At 36.9% G+C, this 20,943-nt stretch overlaps 1 protein-coding gene across 1 annotated transcript in view; it reads right to left on the reverse strand.

Moving 5' to 3' along the window:
• Positions 1-20,943, reverse strand: part of GUCY2C (guanylate cyclase 2C) — a gene marked incomplete at its 5' end in the record, with an annotated part of 75,265 nt that overhangs the window by 8,686 nt on the left and 45,636 nt on the right. The window contains 7 exons of the mRNA XM_081330636.1: positions 3,327-3,501; positions 3,981-4,173; positions 6,754-6,912; positions 7,817-7,908; positions 9,112-9,200; positions 12,010-12,147; positions 15,153-15,285. Coding sequence (XP_081186762.1) covers positions 3,327-3,501; positions 3,981-4,173; positions 6,754-6,912; positions 7,817-7,908; positions 9,112-9,200; positions 12,010-12,147; positions 15,153-15,285 — 979 coding nt within the window. The remainder of the gene's footprint in view (positions 1-3,326; positions 3,502-3,980; positions 4,174-6,753; positions 6,913-7,816; positions 7,909-9,111; positions 9,201-12,009; positions 12,148-15,152; positions 15,286-20,943) is intronic.

Genomic DNA, 20,943 nt, shown 5'->3' on the forward strand with positions numbered 1-20,943 from the left:
GGAAGATAGCAGAATGCTGATTAAAATATCCTGGCACTGAGCAAAATTTGACAAATGCCTTATTTTCATTGTTAATTTTTTTAGTAGATCATTAGGAATTGTTTGAATGTGAAAATTTATTTGTGTTGTGTACACAAATGTGGATGTGGCTTTGTTCATGGATGATATCAGGCTGTTAATTGAGAATATGTGATTTGTAGTCATTGTTAGAGATTGTATAATACAATGAGGACCTAGATTGTTGGGGGCAATATGCTGACTGTGTAAACCGCTTAGAGCAGACATGTCAAACACAAGGCCCGGGGGCCAGATCTGGCCCGCGAAGTGGTTTCATGTGGCCCGCGAAGCCATCCTGGAAACAGTGAGGGAACGGCCCCCACTGCCTTGGCCCTGGCCCAGAGACCCTCCTTCTGCCAGAGACCCTCAGATCTGTCCCACTCCTGCCCAGGCCCCCATAGGCACCCTTGATGCGAATGATGTAGAGCTGGCTACGCCCACCCAGTAGGACATACGCACTCTGGTCACGCCCACCCAGTAGGCCACGCCCACCCTGGCCATACCCACCCGACCCCCTGAGGGCAACCGCAATGCTGATGCGGCCCTCAATGAAATTGAATTTGACACCCCTGGCTTAGAGAGAGCTGTAAAGCACTGTGAAGCGGTCTATAAGTCTAAGAGCTATTGCTATATCGGTCTGAAAAATATTGCACTGAAATCCAAGATAGATTTGGTCAAACATTGTAAAACAAATATCTGAAGGAAGAATGGATGAGCTGAGAATAAGGAGAAGATGTAGAATTTACTGCTGGATGGAACTGATTAAATTCTGAAAAACAGAGAGGTCAGAAGTATGCAGAACAAAAGACAACACATGAATTGGTGAATGGATATGGTGAAAAAAGGATGGTTTGCAAAACTGAAGCACATGGAAAGATACAGTAAATGCTGCTAAGTGTTGATATGAATTATATTTAGTTTCCTTTTCTTTTCTCATATTTCCTGTTTTAAATTTCTTTCCATTATTAATTCTTAATCCTCATCTGCACTTTGCATAGTTGCTTCTCTCAAATGGGAATAGCTAAATATCAATATGTGTTTGATATGTTTCTATTGAAATAGTAAAAAAATATTGTTCTGTAATTTACTTGCAGCCTTTAATGCACTTAATTCAAGTACTACTTCACAGTCCACAGTCTATGACACAGTCTGCAAGGAAGATTTATTACACAAATTACAACTGATCCTCCCATGTCAAAAGACTATCCACCTTATTATTAATATGTTGAGTAACAGGACTTTTCAAATAATAATGGGAGGACAAAAAAGCAAAATGCTGTTCCAAATCTAAAATCATCTTATTTCTGAATTTCAGGCAGAATTCTTCTCCTCTCAATTCCAGTTATGACAAATTGTCTACGGTAAGTCCTTTTCCATCTCTCTATTATTTCATTTTACTTTATCAGTAATTTGTTTTAGTTCTGCTGTGGGTTATCCTCAATTTCTTCAATTTGGTTTTTTGTCTTCTTTTTTAAATAATAGTTTCTTAATTGCTTATTTTAACAGTCCTCTCTTCCCCTCATGACACTCTGCTGTTTTTGTGGTGATCACCATTTTTTAAATTTGTAATCCAAAAGTAAAACTGAGTCAGATGAGTTCCAGAAAATCCTGGTGAAGACACTAAAAAAAAGGTTATTTAATCTTTAACAATTTTTTTGGAATGAGGTGAAGATGGTACACAGACAGAGCAAAGTATATAGGATTACTACATAATTTGTAAAATTAAGAAATGTATTAAGGGATATTCTTGTGTACTTTTTCAGGAAGAAGACTACAGACCAGGTTTTGGGGCAGCATTCCAGGACCAGACTGAAGATTAATAACGTAGATGCAATTGTACTTAAAGAAATTGTGATAAGATAATGAGAAACAAAAAAGAGGTTTTTTTCCTGAAAAGTTCAAACACAAAAAGATACTCTTTTGATTGGACCAAGTGGATCCTTACGAAGCTAAGACTGAATTCAGTGCAAAAGCAAAAGAATTTCTAGAAAAAAGTAGAAAAATAGGGACCACTACGGTGGGAAGGTAACAGCGTTCCGTGCGCCTTTGGCATCTAGTCATACCGGCCACATGACCACGGAGACGTCCTCGGACAAGCGCTGGCTCTTCGGCTTTGAAATGGAGATAAGCACCGGCCCCTAGAGTTGGAAACGACTAGCACACATGTGCGGGGGAACCTTTACCTTTACCTTTAGAGTGTATTTCAATGGAATTGTTTGTATATAAATCCACAATTACAATCAGAGTTGATATTAGCTGATGATTGCGGTAGATATGAGGGCGGTAGATATGGAAATTAATCTAAACCAGATGTTCTTGACAGTTCTATTCAACCTTTATTGTTCTTGATGAGAAAGTCAAGATATGAATAAAACTTGTTTTAGATGCTACTCTCTTGCACCCCATATTTTCTTCTTAAAGAGCAAGGAATTTAGACAGGAGGGTCTGTGGTGGCTAAATGCCAAGTGTATGCTCAATAGATTTTCCTGATATCTTGTCCCATACCACAAGATGCTCCCAGATACTAACCTCTAACGATTTAGAAAGAAAAAGTTGATTTAAAAGAAAAACTCATGAGAAGCTTTCCTTGTACCAGGCAAATTGCAAATGCCGATTGAACTGCTATTGAACTAGGCCTGATGCTTAGTTTCAGCTCTTATTTAGATTTCATTTGTACAATGTCCCCCAGTTGTACCAAATATGCATGTCTTCTAAAAGAAATTTCTATTAGTTTATTGATACAAAAAAGAAGAAAAGGTTTTGTAGACTAAGATCCAGTTCTTCAAATACAGGATATACAATTTTAAAGTGACAATTATGCATGAGGATGCAGATGAAAAATAGTGGAATCAGAGAGGAATTAGTTTCAAAAAGTAATAACTACATTAAAGTAATAACTACTACCAAGTAATAACTACATTAAAAATAACTCATTAATAATGCTCTCTTCAGGCTTCTTGAAAAGGGCAATTTTCATAAACACTACAGAAATTCTGATTTTTCTATACAAGTGTATACAAAATTCAAATTACAAGGTATTGATCAATAATATTAGAAAACTATTTATGCTTGATATTATCTTTATAGTATTCACTATATTCTTTTTTCAAACAATTGGTCACCACTGATAATTTTCTTAAAGGTAATATTTGAAATCCTAAGAAATATATACCATTTCTATTATTGCTTTAGGAAAATTTAAACATGATATTAAAAATCATTGGTTGATTTGTTTGTTTTGATCAAATGTTTGATAGAATCTTCTATACCAGAATGAATTCCTATTCGAATCCATACAGGAAGGCCAGGAAGATGTTGTAACTCAAATGACCCCATGAAACTGAGTATATCCAGGGCCATCATGGAAATATCCACTGCGTGACAGTTGCCATTTCTGTTTGGTAAACCACTTACTACCATATACGCATCTCCAATGGTCTCCACCTGTTGAAACATGACAAAAAGTCATACATTTGCTTAGGGAAAAAGTATACTAAACAACCTTCAATTAACAAAATAAGTCTCTGATTAGAACTCTAGGTCCACTCAGTATAACAGAGCCTTCCCATCTTGGTGTCCCCTCAAGATAAGTGCACTCAATAATTCAGACCACTGAAATTCCGATTGTGCTCAACCAGCATATATATCAACTATAGCAACTGGGAGCAGGAATCTAACGCTTTTAGAGAACTCCAGCTTGAAGAAACTTGTTACAGTGAGATTTCATGAAAGTATTTTCTTTGTCTGAAATGAGGAACATAAGGATTTTTAAATCTTAAGAAAAGTTTATTATTTTTATTATTTCAGAAAAACATTTTAATTGAGAAGGCCTCATCATTGCCTTATTTTAGTGCATTGCTGCCCCCACTACCTTTGTTTCAGCTCAAGGTAATCTTTTATATTCTTTTCTCAAATCAGATCACCTTGTAAACATCATGATGATCAAGAATGTGGTCAAAGTTCTTGTAGATGTCATTCAGCATGTCTACCACTTCCATAGGTGTGCTGTATTTACATATGGTTGTGAAACCCACGATGTCACTGAAGTAGATGGTGACTTCTTCAAACAATTCTGGCTCTACACATCCAGTCTCCTTCAAAGATTTTACCACAGGCCTGTGGGGGTGGGGGAAAGGGGAGGGGGTAAGGCTTATTGATTTCAAAGGGTGCTTTAAAAAAATTAATTATGGTATGATATCCACAGCTTTTCTCTATTGTTGTGCACCACCCTGAATCACCTTGAAGGAGATGGGCAGCTATAAAAATGTGATTAATAAATAAAATAAGTAATTTGTTGATAATTAGTTCACAGCTAATTAATAATTACTTAATTAAAGTACTAAAGCACTTATAGAACAGGCAATCATATTCCTTACAGAACACATTGGAAATCAATACTGAATTAAATAAGATCACTTTGCTGTTGTGAAACTCCTTTACTGTAATATCACAAGGTTGGGAGGAGGAGGAGGAGGAGGTAGTATCAATAGTAATAGTCACCTTGGGTACAATCTCAAAACAACTGGAGCACCCACTTGAACACAATCGGTATTGACAAATTAACTATCAGTCAATTGCAAAAGGCAGCTTTACTTGGAACAGCTTACATCCTGCAATGATACCTCTAACACCATCAATTCTGCCTATCCTGAATCCTTGGGAAGGCCTCCATAGGTGGACAAAAATTCCAAATGCAGCCTGAACATATGGCTCACTGTATGATGGACCATAATAATAGCAATAACAAGACCAAGTCTTAAGATCAAATGCATATAAAGCCAGAATTGAGAGGACAGCAATAGACAGCAAGTGTTGCCTCTGCAAAAAAGCTAAAGAAACAGTGGACTACCTGATTAGATGCTGCAAGAAAATTGCACAGACTGACTACAAACAATGGCATGACAAAAGAGCAACAAAGGTGCATTGGAAGAGCTACAAGGAATACCTTGTCGGTAAGCAAAAACTGGTGGGAACATAATATTTAGAAAGTAATAGAAAATGAAAATGGTAAAATGCTCTCAGACTTTAGAATTCAAAAAGACAGGTACCTGCCATATAACATCACAGACTTAACTTTTCAATAAGGAAGACAAAAAAGTCTGGATAGTGGATGTGGCAGTGCCTGGAGACAGCAGAATATAAGAGAAAAAAACTGGAGAAAATAACAATATACTGTAAAGACCTGCAAAGAGAATGACTATGGCAAAAGCAAGCAAAAGTAGTACCAATATTAATAGGTGCATTGGGTGCAATCTCAAAATAACTGGAGCACTTGAGAACCATCAGCATTGACAAATTCACCATCAGTCAATTGCAAAAGGCAGCTTTCCTCAGAACAGCTTACATCCTGCGATGATATCTGTAACAGCATGAAACATCTACTGTAGATCTGTCTACCCAGGTCTTTGGAAAGGACTCGATAGATAGACAAAAATGCCAAATCCAATCTGAATATCTGGCTGACCGTGCAACAAACTATAATTTATAAAGTAAGTATATTGGTCTAATTATGTAGCATTTGAAATAGCATAAATACAGTATTACATTTAAAAACCATCCTTCCATAGATCAGACTTTCTATCTTCACAAATGCACACTGTGCATGGCAAGCAGGATACAATATTCCAAAGTAGCACTTGGTACAATACCAGTGGCCTTTCTAAAATATGCCCAAGAAAATTCAAGACTATATGTCCTTTTTCAACAAAATTACTTGAAAAATATAAACTTTATTCTACCCATTTGTAGAAGAATGATTTTTTTCTGAAAATGGTATTTTCGTATCTCTTGAAGAGGAATAGAATTTGCATGAAAGCAGAAGAAATTTTTGCATGCTATCCAGACATAACAAGAGAAATTACTCATGCTCTTCAATATTGTAAATGTTTTTGAAAATACAAATATATTCAACATAGATTTTAAAAGCTTATCCTTAAGTGTTTGGACAAGAAACATATAAATCTGTTCACAATTCTTCAATAAACAGAATTCCCCTGCAGATGCACACTATTGTTGTGATTCAGTGTCAGCCTGTGCTCCCAGCAGCTGAGTCTGAGGAATCTAAGGAGGAGGAGGAGGAGGAGGAGGAGGAGGAGGAGGAGGAGGAGGAGGAGGAGGAGGGTTTGGAGAGCCTTCAGTGTCAGAGGGAGGCTCTGATGCACTGCAGACTCTCAGCCTTGCCCCTCCAGTCATGTTCCTCATGAGGCTCAGCTGTGTGAGGAGGAGGTGTTGGACTCAGAGGACTCACAGCTGAATCTGTTCAGAGACACTAGAAGCAGAAGGCAATCCAGCAGAGCAGAGCAGAGAAAATCTATGAGGCAACTCAGTGAAAGGAGGAGAGGGCATTGAGAAGCCACGCCTTGGGACAGATAATAAAAGGGGAAGGTGTGGGCGGTGCTGGTTGCTGAAGGCAACCATTCGGAGACATTCAAAGAGAATCCTGGTCTGTTCTTGCTAATCTGTTTGACTCTTGTTTAACTCTTGTTGGATGTTTTGAATCATGTATTTTTGGTTGAAGAAAATATTCTGCTGCTTTTTTGTTTAAAAGACTTTATTATTTGAAACTGTAAATAAATTTGGCTTGGGTTTTTTCCAGCCTATTGATTGCTAAAAGGAAAAAGGGGTTGTCTCTGACACACAAACAGGGCTGGTTGTAGGCTGGAACAGAACAATTATATCCTGGTGGACAACACTCACCGTGGGAGAAGCATGAAATTTAGTTTGTCAGCTCTATCTCGTTCTGCTTTGTACAGCTTGGTTCTCTCCTCTACTAAGTGCTCCAGGTTTCGTGAATACAACTGCAGACGTCGAATCAATGTGTCCATATAGCTCTCATTGTTTTGGCTGTGGTAGTTGCTAGGAATATTGTAAAAACAAAAATGATATTTTTAAAGAAAAAAAGCAAATAGAACTTAATGGAAATTAATCTATAAATGTTATACAGTCAAAAGGAACAACCACCAATTCTCTCCCTCTGAATAATAATTATAAATAGATTAAAAATAACATACTAAGGATGGTTTTAAAAGTTGTAGATCAGTCTCAAAAGAAAAAGAAGTAAGAATGTTAGTATTTAAGGTTTTAAATTCTACACTAGATATCTTAACAAGAGAGAGAGAGAGAGAGAGAGAGAGAGAGAGAGAGAGAGAGAGAGAGAGAGAGAGAGAGAGAGAGAGAGAGAGAGAGATGAATGAGAGAATAGTCAGGAAGATATACGTTCAGAATCGATTCTAGTCAGTGATGGGGAAGGAGATGGCCTGCCCTAGTCCCTGCTATGAGAGGTGTTGCAGGATTTACAACTGAAATTCCAGTCCCAATTGTGCTCACAGGTTGTGGACTACCTGGAGAAAGAGAGTAAGCGAGACAGAGAAGAGACAGAGAGAAGAGAAGAGCCTGGGTAGAACAACCTATATCACGGATGTCAAACTCGCTGCATCACATGACGTGTCGCGATGTGTCGCGACTTTTTTTGCATTGCCGGAGCTGGGGTGGGCACGGCCTCTGTATGATGCAACTGGCCCGTGGGCTGGTAGTTTGATATCCCTGAATATGATCCAACAGGATTTTTGCATCACTAAACTTTACAGTAAATAACCATGTTGTTTTACTTATTTCTCTTCCCTTTATTTACCTTCTTTTTATCTTCTTTTCTCATACATGGACATTTTTTTAATCAAATAATGGATTGTGATTTACTTTTGCCCATATCCTGAACATATTGCTATATAAAACCTTGCTTTAATGTATATTATTTTCTTACCTAAATATCCTACCTAGAGTAGTTTCAATTTTCTTAAAATCTGGCCTCTTTTCTGGATCTTCTTCCCAGCAGCTTTTCACTAGAAAATGTATCTGGTGATGCATAATCCAAACCAGGGTTAATTAATATATTTTGGGATCTATGGTAAGATATCAAAATTGCATTTTTCCTTCAGATACAGTTCACTCATTTCCCACCCAATTTCCATTTCCTTGCTACACGTATTGTGTCAAATATTAACCAGTACCTCCAGTTCCAACTCTTTTTCTTTGCAAAATGGAATAACTAGTTAGGCAGTTTATTTTAACATAGTCTACCTTTCCCCCTGGATCGTAAGACACTAACTATACAATGCATTCCTTCCATTTTTCCCCTATAACCACAGTTCTGTGACTTAGCTTGGGTATGAGAAAAAGTGACTGGCTTAACGTCACACAGTGAGTTTCCATGGTTGAGGCTAGACCGAACCTGGATCTCTCCTCTCTTAGTTCAACACCTTAACCACTACAACACACTGGTTGTATTATGAAGATTGAAATTAAAGATATTGTAGGTGAATTTGCACACTTTATTAAGCCTCCTTTTTTATGGTACAGGAACATAGATTGTGCTCTTCCAATTGGTTAGCCACCTGTCTTACACGCCTGCACAGTATTTTTTTAAAAAAGCAAAAACACATCTCATCTGCTAAGCTGTTGATTGCTTTAATAACACTGATTTTATTGTTGCATTTTTTATTGGTATTCCTTAAGTGTACATATAAAGTGTATATATAAACAGGAAAAATTATAAATGGTATGAATAAATAAGTAAATGGGCGGGCTTATAGATATGAGCTGCAGAATTAGAAAAAGTCACTTGTGATTTCATTTAGTGGCCTTCTAGGTTTTGTAACCCAGATCTGGTAGCATATCTATCCCATTGTTCTTACCTCCCCAAAGGAAATTATTACCGGGTCTGTTTTCCCAATGAAGCACCAAGATTAGAAATAATTTGTTAGAAGAAATATGGTAGGAAAAATATAAGGGGGTTGCTTTTATGTCTGTTGAGGTGTATAAAACATCGTTTTAACTGCCCCCTTTTGCACTTTAAACTCCAGCTGCTATGTAGGAATTTGGCACAACCTACATTCTAACAGTGGTACAGTTGGAGAAAACTTAATTACATTTTACAGATCTCCATGAGGTTGTTAATAGAAGCTCATTATAGGGTGTAATTAAAAAACACTGGACCCACAACACTGTTCGATACCTGACTCTCATCAAAAAACCCCTCTTGTTTCAGTTAGAACGTACATCTTGCTCTCGCTCCCCTTCTGTCTCCAATGAAAGATCTGGCCGGAATGGCCGTTCTTCTTCGCTGCTTTCTACTCTACAAAGTTTTTCTGGAGTGGGAGAGAAAATATGCAACATAAAAAAATTAAGCATAAAAAGACAATGGATATGCTTGCTCAACCTGGGGAAACTCCCACTCTTTGGGAAAAATGGGATTTGAAATCTAATATATTTGGAGGATACAAAGAAGTAGGAGCATAGAAACAGAAATGTTGCAGGTAAACAGAAACCTTCAAGGAAATATTTTATAAATAAAGATAGGCTCAAACCTAGCTCTGAATAAACCTGTTCATTCTTTGATAAAAACTATAGACTATGATTTTTCTATTTGTGTGGCATGCCAGAATAAAATTCCTACTAGGGTAAACAGAGGAATCAAGAGCAATTGAAGCATATTGTTACTACACACAGTATATAAAGCAATAAGGAAACAGTATGATGTTGGTATTTTTCCTACTCTCCAGATGCACTGAAGCTAAAGCTAAAAGTTGGGAGTCCCAATTATAGATTTCCTGTAACAAGTTATTTGATATTTAAAATAGTATGCTTTAGCTTACAGAAGCAAGTGACACCTCTAGTGAATTCCTTTGGACCCAGAGGTTTTCCTTATAGGTGAGTTGGGTGGCTATATAAATTTGTTTAATAAATAAATAATGTTTTTGTAAACAGGATAAATATACTAAAATAAAAGCGTTTAAAGTGATGTTATAGCAATTTAATATGATACTCAGTGGTTTCCTTGTATTTGCTTTCCTATCCTGAACATATATTTGCTATTCTGTGCTATCAGCAAATGAGATATAAATATAGGTTTGAAATCTTCACTCACATCTTCTCCAGTTCTTATAACAGAAAAAAGGTCATTAAAAACATCAGTGTCATCTCATAAGATCTTCTGTCTCCTCAGTACTTTTTTTTGTAAAAAAAAAAAAAAAAGGTGCCGGAACTCACACATGTCATACAACCTGACTTGCCTAACCTACAAGGTTCCATCCAAAAAAGGTGCCGGAACTCCATTCTGAGCGTTCTATGAGAAAAAAAGCCCTGTGTCTCTTTCCAGCTCTATTCTGACTCTAATTTATCTTCCTTTTTACTTTTTTCGTTTATCTCTTGTTGCTCAGCTATAATTTCATTCCCTATCTTTTTGTGTAAATACGTTGCATTTGTAAAATATGCAGCAAAAATAAATGGGACAAAATGAAGGCAAATAGGAAAGAAATGTTAAAAGAAAGTTTTGGCACTTACAAATATGCTTCTAAATCTTTTAAAAACATTTTAAAATATAGTGACAAAACATTAAACGTTTTATTATTACATTTCAGTTGTTCCTAACTATGTATCCTTCAAAATTCTAGATTTCAAGAAAATCAAGGTCAATGTAAATGAAAAAGATTGGGTCATTCTTGTTATGAATATTCAATTACACTGCTCTAGAGGGTGGTTAGGCAAAATGCATCCATTTGTAGTGTTACTCATTCCTCATGTTTTGGGGAACACATCCACACCAGTTTGCCAGAAGGACTACACAAAGAAAGTGGCTAATGTATTGCTGCCTCTCACGTTTTCTTCTGTCCCTCTCAGAACACAGAAAGTGTAAGAGTAGCCAGCAAAACAGAAGGGAACTGGAGGGAAAGATTTGCCACAGAGTTTCCTGCTGGAATATGTACAGTAACATGCACTCAGCGATGCTGACCAACAATATGATCCTATTATTGGGAAATTGGGGGGGGGGAGCAAATTCAGAAACTTGTTAAAGGGGAGAACCTTCATTCCCAGCCTTTGAAAATTGCCAGACACTTTTGGCTATTAGTAGGTAAGCACTTAACGTTTTGATACCAAATCAAAAGAGAGATGTTTTACTAAATGCATGGGCCAAAGAAGTTGACTTATATTAGTTGATTCGTAGTGTTTCTTCTAAAGACTGTGCTATGAATATTATTTACCTATAACTTCTGCTTGGTAAAATATAAATGTGAAACCTGTGCTAACTAAACAATATGGCTCAGATCCTTTAGCAGCCCCAGAGGTGCCTGCGAGTTTAGAATTCTTAAGAGGTTCAGTGCTTGAACGGAAACCAACAATCCAATTTGATATGAAAAAGCAGGCTGAAAATTCATATTTGTTACCTAAATGAACTATGAAATAAAGAACTGAAATATCCAATCTTGGAAACTCCAGGATTTGAGAGTCAGAAAATGTTGATTTAAGACTGCAATTAATTCATCAGAAAATATTATTTTGTATTTGTTGGTTTCCTCAACAAATTTAGGAATTTAAATAATATTTAAAAAGAGATCTTTTTTTGCTAGCATTGCATGAAATTTGAAGCTTCTTTAATTGATATAGTTTGACCTTATTCAGCTGTAGCTTTGTTTTTATTTCAAATTATAGCAAGAACATTTTTGGGAAAATATTAGAGCTAAAGACATAAATTGAACAATATTGCTAAAACATAGAACGTGTCATTTCAGGATGTTTTGACCTAGCATAGGGCATGGCAAAGAAGATAAAGTTATACAAATGAGGTAGACATCTTTCTAATATTAACAAGTGTTTTCGAGTATATGATTATGCTATCTCTTTTTGATATGTTTTTATGTACTAAAAATGAGATAATGAAACAATATATTTCGACATGGGCTTAAGATTGAATTAATTTAATGTTAATAATAAATGAACTATGAATCTTTCTTTTTTAGTTCTTTTTACTTTTTGTTACATTTCAGTTAATATAACATTTTTTCTGTACGTGTGGTACAACTGTGTTATACTTTTTTCTATTTCTATTTCTGGGAATATATTAATTCTTTTTTAAAGTGTAAACATATAGTCACCCCTTTCTTTATGCACCGTGTTTACCTTTAGAATCCCGACAATGGTTACTGTAGAAGGTCTCTTTACGCAGAATAATCTCTTGCGCTATAATTCCATAGCTATACACATCACCTTTCTGTGATACATCACCACAACGGAGGTGTTCAGGAGCAGTCCAGAGATCTGATTTACAGAAGGAAAACATGTTTGTAGATATGAGTAGCCAGACAGGTATCTGAGAATTTAATCTGTTCTCATATTGGTTTGGCTTCCATTAATTCTATTAATTTCATCTATATGAAACCGCTGGGTGAGATCATTCGTGGTTTTGGAGTTGGGTATCATCAGTATGCTGATGATACCCAGCTTTTCATTTCAACCCCAAACCACCCCAGTGATGCCCTCGACGTGATGTCCCGCTGCCTGGAGGCGGTTCGGGTCTGGATGGGGAGGAACAGGCTTCGACTCAACCCTGACAAGACCGAGTGGCTGTGCGTACCGGCATCTTGGGATATTCAGGATATCCCATCTCTCTCTATGGGGGGTGAGTTATTACCCCCCGTAGATAGGGCTCGCAACTTGGGAGTCCTCCTAGATTCACAGCTTTCTGTAGAAGACCATATAGTAGCTGTGACTAGGGGGGGCTTCGCCCAGGTTCGCCTGGTGCGCCAGTTGCGGCCCTATCTAGACCGGGATGCCTTACGTACGGTCACTCACGCCCTTGTGACCTCTCGTCTGGACTACTGCAACGCTTTCTACATGGGGCTACCCTTGAAGACCACTCGGAGGCTCCAGCTGGTACAGAATGTAGCCGCGAGAGTTGTGTTGGGAGTTTCCCGACACTCCCATGTTACACCTCTGCTCCGCGAGCTGCATTGGCTTCCAGTTGTCTTCCGGGTGAGATTCAAGGTGTTGGTAATGACCTACAAAGCCCTACATGGCATGGGTCCGGAATACCTTTGGGAGCACCTGCAGCCGGCGTCAACTTCCCTCCGCCCAGTACGCTCCCACAGAGAGGGCCTCCTCAGGGTGCCACCGGTCAAAGAATGTCGACTGGTGGCCCCCAGGGGGAGGGCGTTCTCTGTGGGTGCGCCGGATTTATGGAACCATCTTCCGGTCGAGCTCCGGATGGCGCCTGACCTCCGCTCCTTCCGGCGCGATCTCAAAACCTACCTTTTCGAACAAGTTGGCCTGGCCTGATGGGATGGGGTTGGGTTTTATTAATCTGTTTTAATCTATTTTTAATGTGTTTTAACTTATTCATGGGCATTTGTTTAATCGTTTTTAATTTTTGTATCTTGTTTTTTAATATGTATTGCCCTGTTCACCGCCCTGAGTCCTTCGGGAGAAGGGCAGTATACAAATAAAATAAATAAATAAATAATTTGTTGCAGTTGATTTTGTAGATAATAGATGATAAATTGTCCTTGGATAATGGTTCTTTGAAGCGCATTACTTTAGAATGTAAAGTTTGGTTGGGACTGTGCGCAGTGTTGATATTATATGGTGCCAGGATTTTAGCAGTCGCTTCAGAGACCCCGTTGATATATGGGATGGTTGCCCAGGTTGTGGTGTTCTGTGAATCACGGTTTGAATGTCCTTGCAACATCATTGGACAAATTTAGGTGGATAGCCATTTTGTTTGCATACGTGGTAAAGGTAAGCTTTCTCCTTGGATTTAGCTGTCTCTGTGCTGCAGTGTGTTTTGAGTCTCTTGAACAATGTTCTTATGCAGCTAGTTTTGTGGGAAGTTGGATGGTTGCTTAAATAGTGTAAGATGCAATCAGTGTGAGTAGTTTTGTAGTAAACCGTGGTTGAAAGATTGCCACCTGGATGTCGGTAGACCATTACATCTAAAAAAGGTAAGGAATTGTTGCTTTCCTCCTCTGCTGTAAATTGGATGTTCGGATGTACTGAGTTGAGTTTTTGTAGGAATTTGGTGGTGTCATATTGTTTAATGACTGCAAAGGTGTCATCTACATACCTAACCCAGAACTTGGGTTGGTAATCAGACATGACTATCTGTTCAAGGTTCTGCAAAACAGCCTCAGCAATAATGTTTGATATGGGTGATCCCATGGGTGTGCCTTTAACTTGTTCATATATGGTGTTATTAAAAGTAAAAGTATATATATTGAGTATGTGAAGGCCAAATTCAGTTCTCAAGGGTATATGTCCAATAGGAGATAATACTCATTAGCTGATGTTAAGACCATCTTTAATGTACTGTGCTTGCTCATTTTATTTGCTGAAATATATTCTTGGTCAGGTGGTTCTACAATGTGTCAAGGATCTCTCAAGGGATTAAAATAGTTTAAGAAACAAAGTTGGTCTACTTTCTATGGGAATACACTGAACCAACTCTAAGGAACAAGAGACTTGTTGAGATCTGGCCGCCAGACAAAAGCAGTCTAACTGCCTTGTATTTGTAGCAATTAGAAAAATTATGATTCCCTTCCTCTCAGTGAGGAAGGAAAGCACTTTGCTATGAGTCATAATTTTTCTAATGTATTATTGAAGCAGAAAAAGGTGATCGAGATCAGTTTAAGGACACATGAATGTAATTTAGAAGTGGATCCTCAAGTCTCTTGTTATATTAGTGAATTCATATAGGCTGCAATTAAAAGAAAGGTGGGGGATGTGATGGTTCAATAAAAAAATCGCTTCTCAGAGTTTAAAAAAGAGCTGTGGCAAAACCTGATTTAATCACATATAATCCTGATTTAATCACATATAAAAAAACACATATTACTGTCTCTGTCTCAGTGGCATCATCTGCATCATTGTTAGATTTTCTAGATCTGACTGACTACAAAGGCCAGCATTCCTAGCAATATAACAGTCGTCATACTGCCCTCTTTGCCTCGGAAACTAAAAGGTAGATAAAAGTAGTGTATTACCTACTACAAAATATGCTTGCCCCTATTGTGTAAGATGTTGTCGTGAGGGGCCATGACTTCATGACCAAACACATTCTTTGTATATGAGTCCTAGTACATACAATCTTTGGCATCTCTGCGTAAGTCCTTTCAGCAAATTAACTGCCAGTCAATGTCAGTACTGGTGTATTAGAGGGACCAATAATTTGATTCAGTATGAGGCAGTTTCCTATGTTCCCATTCCCAAAGCATGGGTGATATTCTTTTTTTTAAAGAGAGTAAATGGTTTCTTCCATATCCCTTAAGTACCTTTTTTAGATGGCAGAATAGAATTGCAGCCAAAATCAGTGATTTTTACAACCATACGTTTATCAACAACGCAATTTGTGGATTTCAGGCGCCCATGGACCTCTGTTTTGCTTGAATGCAGGTAAGACATTCCCTGTGAAACAGAGAGGCAGAAGGTAACAGCATAATACCATTAGTAACAATTGTATGAAATAGACTGGAAGAGCTTGCTTTTGACAGTGGAAATTAGATCTCCAGCCCAGTCACAGCACTGACCTGAAAACAATTCTTGCATGATTTTACTCTCCAAGCTGGCAAGAAATTCTAAGACCTGTAGTTCCCACTATATCTAAATGAAATCATGTTAAAGAAATCTTGAGTAAAAATTAATGTGAACTCCAATTCAGTAGAGGCCCAAGCATGAATCCTTAGCTAAAGAAAATATCCCAGATTTGCAAGACTTTCAACCTACTTCGGAAATACATATTATAAGTTTGACAAAATTTTAAATGACAAAGATAATGTTTATACAACTAATTGGATTGGGAAATATCATTTTGTAGTATATAATGGAATTATTCCATATTTGTTTGCTGAGATGATACATAAAAGATTCAAAAATGTTAAATGCATTAATTAAAAAAGTCTATAATATTTAGGAGCTAAGGTGAAAGTGACAAAACTGCTTCCTATTCCATTTGTAGTCTGGGTGAAATGAAGACCAAAGCGAAGTACTAAAATAACCTGGCTAATGAGTGAATGGCAGTGCAGGATTAAGATGTTTTCTTGATGCACTGTTTGAGATCCTTACCACTCTACCTTTTCTCCACCAACCACCCAGTCAGCTGGGCCCTTTTTAAACACAGATGTACCAGTCTTGCAGAATATTTGTAGTTCCATGTTCAGAAAAAGCCAGAAAGACAAGTTACCAGCATCAAGTACATTCACATGTCAACCTTTCACTCAGCCCATCTGAAAGAGGTATATTGTCAATCTAGGGAGGTATATTGTCTCCTGGAGCAAAAATCAAAGAGGTAACTGACTACTTTATTAAAATAATCAACCCCACGGATTATTACCCCTTTCTTCAACTACATGTGGGGACCAATGATACAACAATGAATGTGAAACCAATAATGAGATTACAAACAGCTAAGAAAGAAATTTAAAGAATTAGGAGGACAAGTGGTGTTTTCATCTATACTTCCAACAAAAGGCCAACATCCACTGAAGGAACAAAGGATTTTAGAAATGAATCACTGGCTTAAAAACTGGTGTCATCAACAGAACTTTGATTTCTTTCTGCATTACCTACATTAAGTAGGAAGTACAGAGAAAGCAGAAATAAAAAATAAAAACATAATGAAGTAGAGTAATGGAAAAGATGGAAGTCCCGGTTACAGAGTAGGAGATACAGTATAAGAAACATACCCAAGACCCATAAAGGACTTAAATGCCTATACACTAATGCTCAAAGTTTAGGGAACAAACTGGGTGAACTTGAAGTATTAGCACATGAAGGTAGATATGATACAGTTGCCATTGCTGAAACATGGTGGGATGAAACTCATGACTGGAATGTATTGATGGAAAGATATAAACTATTCCAAAGAAGCAGACCTAACAAAAGAGAAGGTGGAGTTGCATTATATATAAAAGATCACTAGTTCTCTACAGAAATACATAAAATCAAGGATGAAAACCTCCTAGAATCCATATGGGTCAATATAAAAGGGGGAAAAATGACATTGCTATAAGCATATACTACAGGCCACCCAACCAAGCAAAGAAAGTAGATGAACACTTTGCTAATCAATTAACAAATGTATGTAGGAAACATGTCACAGTAGTAATGGGAGACTAACTACCCTGATATTAACTGGGAGATAAACTCTGCAGCAACTGGGAGAACAAACAGATTCCTAATCAACTTGTCATCCAAAAGGTAAAGGAGGGAACCAGAGGAAAAGCCATACTGGACTTAATTCTTACTAATATAGAAGAAGTGATAGAGGGAGTTAAAGTTACTGGAACCTTGGGCAAGAGTGACCACGTCATATTGGAATTCAATATAATGCAAACACAAGCAATAGAATATAATCCAATCAGTGTCTTAAACTTTAAAAGATCTGATTTTAACGAACTCAGAAAATGCCTAAGCAAAATTTTATGGATTAAAGTCCTAAAGGGGAAACAACTCAAGAAGCATGGGAAGCTATGAAAAATACGATAATAAAAGCCCAATCCCACACAATACCACTGGAAAAGTAAAACAAGAAATCCAGGAAGAAATCAGCATGGTTGCACAAAATCTTTCTGACAAGCTGAAAGACAAAAAATGGAAAGAGGGACACATAACTAAGGCAGAATATCAGCATATAGCCTGAATCTGCAAAGATGAAGGCAGGAAAACAAAGGCTCAGAATGAACAAAGACTTGCAACAAAAGTCAAAGATAATTAAAAAAAGTTTCTTTCAACATTTAAATAACAAGAAAAAGTTCAGGGAAACAGTCGGTCCACTAGAGAAAGAAGATGGCAAGGAAGTAACAGGCAGTAGAGAGAAAGCAGAGCTGCTTAACTCATTCTTTGCATCAGTCTTCATGCAAAAAGAAACTATAGCCCAACCTACCAAAATCATAACTGTAAAAGACAGACTAGAAATAAAAATTAAAATAAGCAAGAAAATGGTAAGAGAATACCTGTCTGACCTTGATGAATATAAATCACCCAGACTTGATGGATTACATTGCAGAGTTCTGAAGGAACTGGCACATTTATGTCAGAACCATTGTATCATATCTTTTAAACATCCTGGAGCACTGGGGAACTACCAGAGGATTGGAAAAGAACTGATGTGGTTCCCATCTTCAAAAAAAGGGGGGAAAAACAGACCGAAGAAACTACAGACCAATCAGCCTAACATCAATACCTGGGAAAATATTGGAAAATAATAATCAAAAAACAGATCTGTGAACATGTAGAAACAAATAAAGTTATAACTAGTAGCCAGCACAGGTTTGTTAAAAACAGATCTTGCCAAACCAATCTTATTTCATTCTTTGACAAAGTGACTAAATTAGTAGATCAGCGAAATGCTGTGGACAGAGTATACTTAGACTTCAGCAAGATATTTGACTACAAGTAGATTACAATCTACTTCTTGAAAAAGTAAAAAAAATGTGGAATAGACAGCTTCACCACCAGATGGATTTGTAATTGGCTGACAAACCATACTCAATGAATAGTCCTTAATATCTTCATAAATGATCCAAAAAGATCTTGACAGATTTGAACAATGGGCCCTATCTAACAAAATGAAATTTAATGTGGAGAAAAGCAAGGGTTTACACCTGGGTAGGAAAAACCAAAGGTACAAGTACAGCTTAGGTTAAATCTGCCTCAAAAACAGTAACCGTGAGAGGGACCTTGGAATCCTTATGGACAATCACTTAAACATGAGCCAGCAGTGTATGGCAGCAGTCAAAAAAGCTAACACTAACCCTGGTTGTTTTTTGTTTTTTTTTACAAATTTTATTGATTTTCTAATATTACATTCACATATTTGAAAAGCAGCATGGTGGCTGGGTAATAGTAATTCAATTACATACAGATATCTTTACTACAGATTTCAGATTGCTACCATAAACATTTCCTCTCTTTTTTCCCTTCATATGTACTGTCTATTTGTGAATTTAAAGACAGGTTGTATCCTATCAATCACATAAAAATAACTTTCTTACATATATCCATAGTTTTTAGTTTACACATATTCTAGTTGTTTTAACATACAATCTTTTAGACAATCAATGACCTAATAAATTTTTCAATTTTAATTTCCACTAACATTTAGATTTAACGTTTGATATTTATCATTCCCAAGATTTTTAATATACTCCCAATTCATCTATCACCATTCCTCACAAAATCTAATATTCAAAATACACATCCCATTTACTTAACTTCTCACCCTCTATGTCAATAAATTAAGGATACAATATGATATCTTTCCTTTTTGCTAATTTTCAGTTTTGCTTTTTTAAGTAGTGATCAAAATTTCTTTTTTATTTCAATATTTAATACTTCCTCTCTTCCTCTTTGTATCTGCTATCTCTTGCTTAAACTGATAATTTTTGTTTTTAACGTTCTATATAGACCTATTTATTACTTTCAACAATAGGTTTTTAGCTTATCTACTTTATTCACCTTTACATGACCTTTATGCACAAATCAATATACAAATTAGCTATTAGTATTTATACTTCTAAATTTTAATGACCAATTTTTTTTCTTTATCTCAGTTCATAACAATGTCTTGTGTTCAACATGCACATCTTATCTATTTAAGTACATTCTGTTTTAGATTTCGATAAGATGGTCAAAACTCCATTCTTCTTGAGTCTTATTCTGGCTTTTTTCCTTTGCCAAATCATCTTCCATGTCCTTGTTTATGGGCCATCGAACCAATCTCCTTGTAATATCATGTATATTAATTGATATTGGCAAAGCCATCCAGTTGCCATTTTTTTGAGAGGACTTGTAGGTCTAGTGGGTTGTCTCTTTATTCTTCTACATCGACATGATTGTTCTGAATTGTTTGTCTTCTCATCCAACTGTTCTTTTTCTAAATCCTCTAGTTCCTTTTGTGTTGTATAAGAAACCTTTTCCTTTTTCCAAGTTGTCGATATCTTTTCTGGATTTTCAAATATCGATATTTGTTGAATTGTGGATTCTTCTCTCATAGTATTTGAATGTTTCATTTTTTTTCTATTGTATTTCTTCCGGCGCGATTTAAAAACTTACCTGTTCCAGCAGTCCGGCCTGGCCTGATAGCTCTTGGGGTCTCAGTTGTTTTTTCTATTGTTTTTCACTATTGTTCAATCTGTATACCTACCTTACTCTGTACACCGCCCCGAGTCCCTCGGGAGAAGGGCGGTATATAAGAACAAATAAATAAATAAATAAATAAATAAATAAATAAATAAATAAATAAATAAATAAATATTGTATAGATAGTTCTTTAGTTGTGGTCAAAGTTTGGGCTTGTTCCTTCACATAGCCTCTTAGTATTTCATTGGTAGTGGTAAGAGTTTGAATTAGTGTTTTCAACATAGCGAGAGTTTGTTGATTTTCATCCATAAAGAATTTTTGTTCCTGGCCTTCTTCCATATTGGTATTTTAAACTAAAGGCTTTACACTTAGAAAATCCAAGAGAGAGAATTTTTTTTCTAGTTAGGGAACACAGAGCCTTTGACAGTTGTTGTTTCAGAGCTCTCAAGGTTATGTATCTTATCTATTTCCCTGGGCAGTCAGCCAGGCCCCTTTTAAAGTTTCCCTTTGAGTCCCAAAGTTATCTTAATCTTTTCAGTTTTTCTTTTCTTTTTTTCATAAGAAGAAACCCAGATTTCCAACAGAAGTAAATAATGAAAAATGTTTAAAATGCCCCTGGATATTTAGTCATTGCTTTTTCTGGAGGGAGGGCTAAAGTCCCCCTTCCCCCGCCTCAGGGAGGAGAATGCTTAGCAGCTTAAGGAGATACAGAAAGTAATTAGGGTGTAAAAGAGGTAGATCTCACCCAGTCTCTTCTGTGCTGCTTTAAGAGTTGCCTGGTGGAAAATGTGACTTCAGCTGTTCACAGCCTAAAAACGAGCCATAATGGCCAGTCCACCAGTTTGGAGGAATCACCAGGTATAACAGGAGAGTTGCAGTTCTCCCGTGATCCAGCGAGCACCCGTCCTTGCTGGTCACCTCTTCAGGGTGACTTTCGGCCCTTTTCAGGGGCCCCCAGTGATGCAAAACTGGACGGGGGAGAGA

This window comes from Vipera berus (assembly GCF_964194415.1).
Source record: "Vipera berus genome assembly, chromosome: 6".
Taxonomy (NCBI): Eukaryota; Metazoa; Chordata; class Lepidosauria; order Squamata; family Viperidae; genus Vipera; species Vipera berus.